This window comes from Peromyscus eremicus, chromosome 9 (genome assembly GCF_949786415.1).
Source record: "Peromyscus eremicus chromosome 9, PerEre_H2_v1, whole genome shotgun sequence".
NCBI classification, from domain to species: Eukaryota; Metazoa; Chordata; class Mammalia; order Rodentia; family Cricetidae; genus Peromyscus; species Peromyscus eremicus.
Window position 1 is genome coordinate 59071886 of NC_081425.1, and position 12807 is coordinate 59084692.

At 42.4% G+C, this 12807-nt stretch overlaps 1 protein-coding gene across 1 annotated transcript in view; it reads right to left on the bottom strand.

Moving 5' to 3' along the window:
* Positions 1-12807, bottom strand: part of Wdfy2 (WD repeat and FYVE domain containing 2) — a 143472-nt gene that overhangs the window by 81874 nt on the left and 48791 nt on the right. Inside the window, exon 2 of the mRNA XM_059273504.1 lies at positions 3203-3270. Within this exon, the coding sequence (XP_059129487.1) occupies positions 3203-3270 (68 nt within the window). The remainder of the gene's footprint in view (positions 1-3202; positions 3271-12807) is intronic.

Sequence of the window (12807 nt, forward strand, 5' to 3'; positions counted from 1 at the left end):
TCAGAATGGCCAAGATAAATGAAACAAATGACAGCTCACGCTGGTAAGGATTTGGGGAAAAGGGAACACTTTTTCATTGCTAGTGAGAATGCAAATTTGTACAACCACCATGGAAATCAGTGTGGAGGTTCCTTAAAAAGCTGACACTCAATCTTCCACAAGAACCAGCTATATAATTCTTGGGCATATTCTTAAAGGTCTCTACATCCTACTCCTGACATATTTGCTCATCCATGCTCATTGCTGCTATACTCATAATAGCCAGAAACTGAAAACAGCTACATGTCCATCAACTGACAAACACATGTGGTGCATTTATACAATAGAATACTATTTAGCTATTAAGAAAAATGAAATTTGCAAATAAATGAATGCAGGTAGAAACAATCTTCCTGAGTGAGGTAACCCAGACAGACCCCCCCCCAAAAAAAATCATATATTGCATTACTTCTTTTATACATAGATGTTAACTTTTAACCTTTAGATATTTGTTTCAATCCAAATAACCACAGATGTTAGGTACCTAGTAAGGCACTAGGGAGGAACAGAAGTAGATCTTCCAGTGAAGGGAAAATAGAGTACAGTGTTACAAAGAGATAAAGGGGAAACTAGAAAAGAAGGACCAAGTGGAGAGTAGGATGGGAGAGCAGGGTAAAGAAGGAATATGGGGAAGGATAGTTCATAATAAAGGCTTTTTGAAAAACCATACAGAAACCTACAACCATATATATGTGAATGGAAAAAAATTCAAATGGCATCATCTTATAACGGAGGAGGCAATCATCCTAACTAGACATTTTATGCCACTAAATAAAACCTCCCATACCAGGAATCTTGTTGAGTTACTGGCCAAAGTGGTGTCATGAACCCCACCCCCGCCCCCCACATCACTGGCTACTACCAGGTCTAATGGTTGTTCTCCACAACCTGATGACGACTATTGCTGAAAACAACACTTAAGTCATAGAACATAGAGAAGTTGAGGTGTTACCCTACTAGAAGCTTTTCCCCTACTGACTAGTACTCATGGTATTAAAAGGTACTCTGCACACTACTAGAGGAAAAAGTAATCGTCAATATCACTGACTATAATAGCAACAAGCCTTCAATATATACTGGTACAACCACGGCATGAATGTTATGAGAGTAACCAACAACTTTTTTTAATTGGGTTTAAGGCCCACTCATGAGATGGAACCCATCCCTGACACTGCTAATGTGGCCAAACACCTGAGACTGGATAGGTCATGGGCCCAAGGGAAATCCTACTACTATTATTCTAATAAAGGAACATAATATAAAATATCTCCAAATGACATATTGGCATGCCCATAGAAGCTTTTTCTTGCAGTAGATGGTAATTAACCGGGATCTACAACTGGACAGTGTGCCTAGTGTGAGAGACTTTGGAGCACTCAGTCCTGAATGGGATGTACTCATCAACCCCCTACCCTCAATTCTCAGGTATCTATACAGAAGAGGAAGTGGAAAGAGTATAAGAGACAGAGGTGATGGGTAACCCCAAAGAAACAGTGTCTTGCTGACACAACAGGACCGATTCACTTATGAACTCAAAGAGACTAGCAGCACAAACAAGCCCTGCACAGATTCAAGCCAGCCAAATCCCAGAAGGCAAGAAGATATAAAGTCCCACCACCCACCAGGAAGCTATTTACAATTAATACCTGTGAGGAAAAGGAAAATCAGGTTTTTCCAATGGATTTGTCACTGCATATATCAACTCTAGGGCAAGCCCATGTCCAGTAGTAGTTGGCCAACACAATGAAATCCATGAGTTAAGTTTAGTTTTATGTGTGGGTAAGTGGGGAGGGGGATATTTGTTTTCTTTTGCCACTTTGGGTCTTAGTGGGGTTTGTTTGTTTTGATTTTCATTTGGGGGTTGTTTTGGTTCTGTTTCTTGAAACAGAGAAAACACGAATTTGGGTCAGTAGGGAGGTGAGGAGGATCTAGGATGAGTTGTGGGGAACACAATCAAAAATATACCATATAAAAATTACAAAAAATAAATCATTCAGTCATGAACAGGCAAACTCTTCTGCTAGAGGCATAAACAAAATCACCTAGAACCTACTTTGGCTTGGCACAGTGTCATGTACTTCTGAAGGTAGGATACCTCTGAAGGAATGAGACACACACTACAGATAGCCAAAGATCATGTGAGTCCTAACAAACCAGGGAGATTTTTCTACAATGCCAACTTTAAGATTAAATGGATGCCAGGCATGGTTGCACAGGCCTTTAATTCCAGTACTCCAACCCCCACAGCGGGGATATGGGGGAGACAAAAGCAGATAGACCTCTGCGAGTTCAAGGCCAACCTGGTCTACATAGCAAGTTCTAGACCAGGCAAGGCACACAGTGAGACCCTATCTTAACAAAAAAGAAAAGAAAAAAAATGTTTACTATAATAAATTCAAACAATTATTTTACACCAAAACAAACAGAATAAACCTCATTAATTTTAAAGAATGAAATCTCTAGAGGAACGATCTGGGAAGTTCTCTGCTTTCCCGTCCTCTCCTCCCCTTTCTCTTTCAGCTCTATGGTCTCCCAGAGGGGAAAACTGGCCCTTGATTTGAGTCCACTACTGCCTTGATGGCTTATGCCGATGACGGCTTATGCCGATGACGGCTTATGCCGATGACAGCATGGCTGGTCCAACTCTTGTACCCATCAGTATAAGGACATATTTCTTCGGAAAGATCTTGGAGAAATGAGACCCACTTCTAATTAGAATGTTTCAAGCCTAAGCAAATCTTAGAACTGAATGCTCAATGCTGAATGTCTTGAATTTTGAAAAGATGGTTTAACAATAATATAAGGACAAATTTGCTCCATAAATGTAACCACCCGACAGAACTCTGAATTGTCCTTACACAGATTCCAAATAGTTAAAGCGAAGTTAGAAAGGGGAGGGAGACTGCTGTCATCAGAGAGGCTGTGTCTCTTTCCATTCCTCTCACCCAGAACCTATGAATAGAGAGTCAATCTCCAAACCATATCTTACTTTTCACAGTGAGAGCCTAAAAACTACAGAATTATTTAATCTGGGACTTTTCGGTTTAATGAGATCCCCAACCTTTAGTCTTAGTTACTCAAGAAAAATATACAAAAAAGGTAAACAGGGAAGGAAGGGCCATTGGGGTAAAGATCTGGGTTCTCAGGAGACCAAAATACTTACAAGGCATTGCATGGTATATGCTTGGCCAGTACTGTCCACTGTCCCTCTTTAACCAAACACGAACTGTCCTACAACAGAGGAAAATGTATACATGAAATCACAGCATTTGGAGTCATGCAAAGACAGTAATACCCAGGAATCAAACGGTTTTTTTCTTTTTTTCTGAGACAGGGTTTCTCTGTGTAGTTTTGGTGCCTGTCCTAGATCTCGCTCTGTAGACCAGGCTGGCCTCGAACTCACAGAGATCCGCCTGGCTCTGCCTCCTGAGTGCTGGGATTAAAGGCGTGCGCCACTACTGCCTGGCTCAAACTTTTTAACATTATATATGTACAGATTCATGACAGGTATAATAGATAGAGATGTATACTACACGAGCCTATCTAAAAATCCTATATTCCTTACATTTTAGAAAATAGTTTTATAGATTCTTTGAGGAATCCATACAATGTAGCTGCAGTCCTTAAATTTAAGGGTGCTGTACACTCACTCACAATTACATAACCCTCAAAATGCCACCCTCACGTATGAATGCATACATCTACCATGAGAGTTTTTGAAAATGGTTTTCACTTTATTGTTTTGTCTTTCCAAGTACCTGGCCAGCCTTTGCACTAGTGACCTGGAAGCATCCACTGTTGTAGGGAACCATAGGTCTTTACTAGTGAACACAGAGAAACTGCTCTACAAAGAAAGTACAGATATCACAGAAAATAATATTTAACATGTGACAGGAAGAGGATACAAGAGTTATGTTCACATCTTGTAAGCCAGGCCTTTATCTCAAGAAACAGGTTTTCCAGGTACACAGGCATGTGTACACACACACACAAAAAAAAACACCTTTTAAATTAAAGAAATCAATACAGGAGTGATATCCTAGAAGATGTTGGGATAAAACACACTGAAAAATCAGTCCCTCAACCAAATCAACTACTGAGTTGACAAGAACTGTTAAAATCAACTATTTTGAATTCTGAGGTCTAGTACATAATGTTTTCAGCACCTGGAGAAATACTGAACTAGGAACAAAATGGGGCACTGAATTACAGCATTCAGTAACTTCCAACATCTGTGGTGATATATTGTGTACCCTAATAAACTTGCCTGAGGATCAGAGGACAGAGCCAGCCACTAGATTAGACATAGAGGTCAGGCAGTGGTAGTACACACCTTTAATCCCAGCACTTGAGATCTTATGCCTTTGCTTGGAAAGCACACATACCTTTAATCCCAGGAAGTAATATGGCAGGGCAGAGAAAGGTATATAAGCTGTGAGGAAACAGGAACTCACTCTATTTAGGCTGAAGCTTTTGTAGAGGTAAGAACTAGTGGCTGGCTGCTCTGCTTCTCTGATCGTTCAGCTTTCACCCTGATATCTGGCTCTGAGTTTTTTATTAAAAGACCATCTAAGATTCGAACATCAAACATCCAGGCTCCATCTGGCAGGCAGCCATGGAGAATGGCTTGCTTCCTAGAGTAGCCTGCTGGAGCAAGGGTGGAGACAAGTCCTCTACAATGTGAAGACATGTGTTCTGATTTACCTGACTGCTCAGTGAGTGACCAGGACAGAGGCTGACCATCAGCTCAACCCTCTCAGGGCTGAAGGGCTTCCCATGCAGATTCCTTAAAGAAATGAATGACAGCAACATTCCTTTCTCTTACTGGACCCAGATAGTTAGCTGACCTCAGAGACATCAGAAAGAGTTTTCAATGATTATACACAGGGAACACAGTCCTTGTAAAAATCACACACTAAGAAAGACAGCTACACCCCAGAGAACCTGACTTCCAGGGTTACTGCATTCTTATCTGCTCTCAACAGGAAACTGTGAAGTACACAATGAAACAGAAGGTATGGATCACCTCAAGGAGGGAAACAAAATTGATAGATCCAGGAAGAAGTGCAAGCATTGGGCTTACTGGCAGACTGCCTAAGAACTCACAGACAACAAAATAAAACCAGGATGAGAATGTATGACTGTACCGGGAACCTCACTTCTGATGACCGCTCTGTAAGGAAACTGGGTAGAAATACTGCAGAGCACAGGAATGGGAACTAAACATCTGGGGAGGGCCTGCAGGAGGTCTGAGCACAAAAGAGAAGAGGCAGGCCTGAAGCCAGGATGACTGAGTCCAAATGAGAAGCTCAACTGAAAAGAATAACTAACCAGATAAAATAAGCAACAACGGCAGCTTAGGAGAGCCGTGCGGCATCATTTACGTTATCAACACACAAATATGGGAGTCCTGCAAGAAGAGAAAGGGGGAGAAAAGTATTTCAGGAAAAACAGACAAAAATTTACCAAATTTGATGAAAGACATACACATCCAAGCAGCTCAAAGAATGCTAAGAAGATAGACTAAACCAGATTTAACAGACAGATTAAAATCAAATCACCAAATGCAAAGGAGAAAAATCTTAAAGGCCGCGAGAGAAAAACAACTCATTTCACACAATGGGGCATTAATAACCAATTTCTCATAGAAGCAGCAGGCAGAAAGGTGAAGGGCTAAACGAAACAACTACCATCCAAGAACTACCCGCTGACCCACCGTGCAGAAATGAAAGGAAATCTAAGTGGGGACTCAATGTCAACGCATCACTGAACCCCAACTGAAGCTCCTCCCATTTGCAGTAGATGGTGGTTAACACAGGGCCCATAGCTGACCAACATGTCGGGAGTAAGCGACTTCTCAGCCCCAGTGGGAAGTTATATCCTTCGCACACACAAACACCCCAAGACTCCGGGATCACTGCAGAAAAGGGAGCAGAGTGTCAGAGCCAGAAGACGTGGATGACTACAGAGAAACATCTTCAGGACACAGCACAACAGCTGCACTATGAACTCACAACGACTGTGACAGCATGTACAGAACCTGTGCCAGATCGAAGCTCAGCATGGAGAGGGAAGTTGCACACGCAATGTCGCCCCTAGCAGTGAAGCAAATGGCAAGTGTTAGGTACTGAAGGAGGAGGAGCCGGTCTTCTAAGAGTACATCTCCTGCTAAGCTGACCGTGCTCCAGGGGAAGACCACACAGCCAAGAATATCTGGGCAGCACAAACTGGTCTTCAAGGGGGCTGTTTTATTTTCTTTAAAAAAGAGGGGGCACGAAGTTCAGTGGGGGACAAAGTGGAGTGGATTTGGGAAGAGGTGGGGGAGGGCAAATATATATCACTTGTATAAAACCAAAAACTCTCAAAGAACTAATAAAATAAATTTAAGACCTTAAAACCCAACCTCTCCCATAAATGAAGGGGAAAATTAAGATTATCCCAGATAAACAAAAGCTAATAAAAATGAATCGGTGTATAACTTTCAATTACAGATAAAGCATCTAGACCAGTGGTTCTCAGCCTTCCTAATTCTGTGACCCTTAAATACAGTTCCTCATGTTGTGGTGACCCCTCAACCATAAAATTATTTTCATTGCTACCTCATAACTGTAATTTTGCTACTGTTATGAATCATAATGTAAATATCTGATATGCAGGTTATCTGATATTCGATACCTGTGAAAGGGTCGTTCAACCCCCGAAGGTGTCGCAACTCATATTTTGAGAACGCTGATCTAGACAGAGGATCAACAAGAAAGTCAAAGGCCTGAGTCACACGATCAATGAGATCTCCAGGCACATGATATCCCAATGGCAGAAAATACAACTGACATGCACAATACCTAACCCATTCTCTAGCCAGGATGGAATGAAGCTAAAATCAGCAACAGAAGGAACAGTGGGGGAAAGTCACAATGAGTTGAAAAAAAAAATCATTACAAAAAGTAGAAAACACTGTAAGATAAACTGAAATGAAAGCAAAACACAGCAAAATCTAAGAGGTAAAGTAAAAGTTTAGATGAAAATTTATGGCAGTCAATGTCTATGTTAAACAAGATCACAAGGCAACAACCCAACTATATACTAAGGCACCAGAAACAGAGCAAACTAAACCCAATGCTAAGAGAAGGATGGAATAGTAGACTAGATCAAGAAAACAACAACAACAACAAAACACCAAACACTAATAATAGTCAATGAAACCAAGTCAAATCTGACAAACTGAGAGGCAACTGAACTAAATTGGAAATGATGGTGTTTGAAGGGCTCTAGTAGGCCCAAGGCTGGCAAGCATGGCTCCGGTTGCCCTCCCCCTTCCTCTCCCTTGCCGACTGTTAGATCACATTCCTAAAGCGAGCCACCAGGTCTATTCCCTTATTTGCCACTTCCTCCTCCTGAGGCTGACCACAAGGTCCAGCTACCAAAGTATTTGTCAAAGTCCAGCAATCAAAAGCCCCCTTTTGGTTACCCTAGTTAAAACCAACTCATCCTAACACGGGTGTGTATGTGGGGGGGTCCCCTTTTCCCTTTATAAACTGTCATTTGCCCAAGTCTGTCTCCTCTCCATCCAGAGGCAGTCCTTTGTCCCTCTGGGGCAAACATCCCTTCCTCCTGTCCCTTGTTCCCTTCCCCTTCTCCCTCTTCCTCTGTCTCCTGTCTTTGTCTCGTATTTCCTGCCCTCTGTCCCTCTGGGGCACATAAATCTCTTTTGTGCTGAGAACTTGATCTTGGGGTGTCCTGTACTGACTCAGATTCTTTCATAGTTACTAAAGAAAATTTGAATATTCTAAGATAGTTCTTATATGCTTGCAAATGAGATAATCTGGAATAAACAGCCACATTTCTGAGACATACTAGCTACAGGACAGACTGCAGAAGAAACAGATAGCCAGCAGAGTGTGAATCTATAATCAAAACCTTCAAAATAAGGAAAAGTGCAGGACCAAAGTGGCTTCCCCAGCGAGGTCAACCAAATATCTGAGGGAAAACTGACAAGGATTCTATTCAAATTTCCAGAAAGAAAAGAGAATACTTTATAGCATACTCTAGTGGCTGGCTTTATGTTACCAAAACCAGGCAAATATATCATTAAAAAACTCAAGTTCAAGTTTCTCAACAAACACTGGCAAATCAAACTCAATAGCACAACAGAAGGACTGTACTCATGAACCGGTGGGACTTATTCCAAGATGCAGGGGTCATTTAGAATACGAAAACCAATCCATATAGCACAGTTTATCAGTAAAATAGAGCATCTACGATTATCTAACTCAACCTTCCTAATGTTGTGACCCTTTAATACAGTTCCTCATGTTGTGATGACCCCCAACCATAAAATTATTTTCATTGCTACTTCATAACTGTAATTTTGCTACCATTATGAATTGTAATGTAAATCTCTGTGTTTTCTGATGGTCTTGATCGACCCCCAGGGGGTCACCACCCACAGGCTGAGAGCAGCTGATCTAACTGGAATGCATTTGACAAAATTCAGTTTTTCATGATAAAGAGTACACCTCAAGTGGAGGAGTCTTCCTTAACTTAATTCAGGGCATCTATTAGTTGTTTTCCTGTCTCTACAAATGAAATACTTAAAGAAGCAACTTAAGGATAATTTTATTTTGGCTTATAGTTTGAAGATACAGTCCATCAAAGCAGCTGGCTTTCCCCTCCTTCTGGTGTTATCCAATCTAACTCAGAACCCCATCTACAGGATGCAACCACTCACATTCAGGGTGAGTCTTCCTCTCTAAAATTCTCCTTGTAAATGCGGGTACAGATATGTCCAATGTCTCATGGGTGATTCCAAATCCAGTCAAGCTGACAATGAAGATGAACCACACCGGGTAGTCATGGAAAAGTCGCACTAACAGCATACTCACTGGTTAAAGAATGAAAGCTTCCCCTAAAAATCAGGAAGAAGGAAGGTATGCTCCCATTTTTTGAACCACTACCAGCACAACTTGGATAACTAGTCAAATAAATAAAAGGTGCAATGGTTAATCTTAATTGTCAAGTTGATTGGTACCATCACCTGGGCTCAGGTCCTACACTGAATAAAAGCAGAAAATAGCATTCATCTCTGTTTCCTAGTTGCAGACAATGTGACTAGCTACCTCATGCCCCTTGCCTCCATGTCCTCCACACCTTGATAGACTGTATCACCTCAAACTGTAAGCCAAACTCCCCCCTAAGCTGCTTCTTGTCAAACATTTGCTCACAACAACAAAAGTCACTAGTAAAGTCATCTAAATTGGAAAAGGAGTGAAGTAACTCTATCTGTACTATGGATGGGAAGGGAAGGGAGGGAAGGGGAAAGGGAGAGAAGGTTCCTGTTCCAAGGGCTTTGACACCCTCTTCTGACAGGCATATATATGGTTTGCTGACAAAATACTCATACACATAAAATAAACATCAAAAAATGGAGGTGTGGTGGTGGAGGAAGGAAGGGAAACAAAGAAGAAAAGAACTGTAATTCAGAGACAAGTTTAAGACAGTAGAGGTCAGTGTGCTGGGGAAGGAAGCTGTATAGCTGCTGAACCCCTTGCCTTCTCTCACTGGGGGTGGGGTGGGTAGGGGGAAGCTGCACACATTCACAGGGATAGATGGCAGAGTCAGAACTACAGGAAAGGGATGTAAGGACTAAGACTATGGGAGCATGTGGAGGTTCTGGACACTGAGTACATGCCTCAAGTTAGGCAGAGAAGAACTGGGGAGGAATGGAGGGCATTCTTGATACGGGAGCAGATGGCCATCCAGGGAGACTGCCCTAGTGAGCAGCAATGGTGGGAAAAGGACCAGTCAGAAGGCCATGGAGGGCTGAGGAGGCCACTTAGAATTAAGGAGCCAGAGACAGAATCCCATTTGTTTGTGAGAAGCCAGGGCAAGTCCTGGTTACCCTAAAGTAGCTGGTTTACTCACTCTTCAAAGGAATAAGAGGTCATTTATTCTGAGCCAATTATGACGGGCCATGGTCTGGGGACAGGAATTTGGGTTATAGCAAATAGCACATTCTACACTGACAGTAAATACAAGAACTTTTATTAGTTAAAGAGAAACAAAGCCATAAAAGCCAGGCCAAATACAATGCACAGGTAGGGACCACAGGCTGGTGACATTCTTTGTTTATTAGTAGTCAGAAGCTAGTCTCTGCTAAGAAGATATAGACAGGGACATTATGCACATGTATGAAAATGATACAATGATACCCATTATATATTAGTAGTATATGCTAATAAAAACATAAAGAAAAAATACATGTCAAAGGTTTAAGAGGTAGTCAAAAGGATTCAGGCCAGACACCGAAGTGGGCAACAGGCTTTCAAAGAGACTAAAAAGCAGTCCCAGATAACTGGCTCAGTGAAGGGTTAATGACCTAAAACAATGAACCTGAGACAGCTGAGAAACTCCCGACTCAACCTAAGAACACCTGCCTAACAAGAAAGCAACATCCAGAACATCTGCTGAACTCATTCAGCCTTGGAACTATAAGGAGCACATCCATTGAGAAAACTTTCCTCTCCAATAGTTCCCTCCTCTGCCTTATGAAGCCCCAAGTCCCCTGCACCTGGGTGCAGACTCCACTACCAGGGACAGATTGGTGTCCTTCAATCACTCTGTTTCTGTTAAGGTTGGCTTACTCTTTCTTTTATTTCCACATTGCCTTGATCAACCCTGACCTAACATAGAGCAAGGGGGTGATGGTACAAAGGGGTAGAGAGAGAGAATGCCAAGGGTCTAAAACCATGAGGACTGATTATTAGCGGTTGGGACATGTACTGTCAGGTTTGGGTGCTGACTGGGTGTGGGTATCCGTGAACAGTAGTGCCTTTCATTAGCAAGGGATTATTTTTTTGTGGAAGGCAGTGTTTACCTTGGAACCCGCTGGGTTTGGGGATAGTTCACTCAGGGCTGTCACAGCAGGAACTGCCTACCTGGTATTCAGTGTAAGATGTGAGCTGGGAGTCACAGCACACAGGAGCTGAGATCAGTAAATAAGAAGAGAACGTTGTGCACAGCCCGCTGAATAGCACCAATGGCCAAGGGGTGAGGAAGAAAAACAAGTGCCGAGATCTCTCAGGATAGGTGACTGAAGAGCAAAGGAACTGCCCTTTAGACACAGAGTGTGCCCTGATTTTAGATCTAGAAAGTAAGGTCATTGTCATCGAGATACCTACGAACTACACTAAATTCACAGTGAACACACAATTAAATACTATCTTCAGAGCTCATTTTTCTGAGGAGAAAAGGGAGGGTTCAGGTTGTCAACAAACATTGCACCACAGGTTGCTAAGCTACTAGAAAAAAAAAAAAAAGACAATCCACCCATGTTGAAATCTAGGCTTTTAAAAATGTGCCTGAGAATGAGGCAACTTTCATTAGTTACCATGGCAACGAGCTTCAATTCCCTGAGGACAACTGTTTTTGCATTGCTGAAGTAACTTGGGGTGAGGGGTAGAGAGCAAATTCCACTGTGTGTGGTAAATCTGGATTTCCAGGGAATGCCTGTCCAATAGATGACTCACACTGCAGCAGCAATACCCAAGCAAGGAACATGCCCCCAGCAATCTGTTAACAGGAAAAGTTTGAGCCATGGGCTGTCAGTCAGCGTCTTTTGGTAGTTTTTACAGTAATTGGTTTAAAGGCTACACAATGTTCCAAACGCAAAGACAACTGCAGAGATTCTGAGAAAGTGTATGTGAAAGATTAACTTAAAGAAAAAAGCTCTCTCTCTTTGATTACTAGATTTCTGATTACTGTGTTGTTCCTAATACTGCATTCTGCTCACACGGTAAATAAACTAAATCTAATCTTCATCAATGCCCTGTGTATTTTTGGTGCCCAGAAGCTGCCAGTGCATAACGACAGTTAAAGCTGGTTGCCATCCAGTCCCTGGTCATTTCTGCCACAGAGTTCAATTCCTCCAATCAAGGACCCCACCGTGAAAGCCCTACACCACTTTGCTGACTCACAGACACCAGTCGTGCTCTTGGATGCAGCAACCCTCAGCCAGCGCCATCTGTCGGCAGCTGGAGAAGAGGCATAGAGTGCTACAGCCCAACACCTTGAGTGGAATTACTGCTCAACAAACATTACCAGCCTTTGGTCATTTGAAGTCACACAGCAGCCAGTAAGGTGTGCCCATGACAGCCACCTTCCCTGGGCATTTTACCATCAGAGGCCTGTCTCTTTTACTCCAAAGTCTGGGAGTAAGAAATAAACCTTCACAGTTTACATTGATTACAAAAATCACAAGCAAGAGGCATGATTGTCAGGTTTGAAACTACTTTTAAGTAGGTAAAATGGAGCCTAAAAAGGAAGATAAAGGACCCATGTGACAGGTGCACATAATGAAATTGACAGCCACAATGCACTATCACCCATCACCACTCACGTATGAGGTCACATGGATTAGGAGACCTACGGGAAATACCATGCTGGGAATGGGAACAAACTCTGGCACCAGCTGTGGTAACCATACCACAATTAACATGGCCAGCACTTCTGAGCTTCCCTGCCACCTTGTTTGTAAACTGTAATAGTGCTGGGGACAAAGGAGAGACAGACTAAGCCTTTTCTCTCCCCAGTTTTAGGTAAAACTATAAGTAAACTCATTTTTCTGTTTCTCTCTATTGTGTGTAGTTTTAATGTGAGCAAGTACTGGGACCCAGAAGCAGGTTTTCTGGCCACAGTCTCAGGTAGCAGTCCGGGCCCTGGAGGAAGTCCCACAGGCTTTCCTGAGTAGCTGTACCCATGTCTGCAAATTGT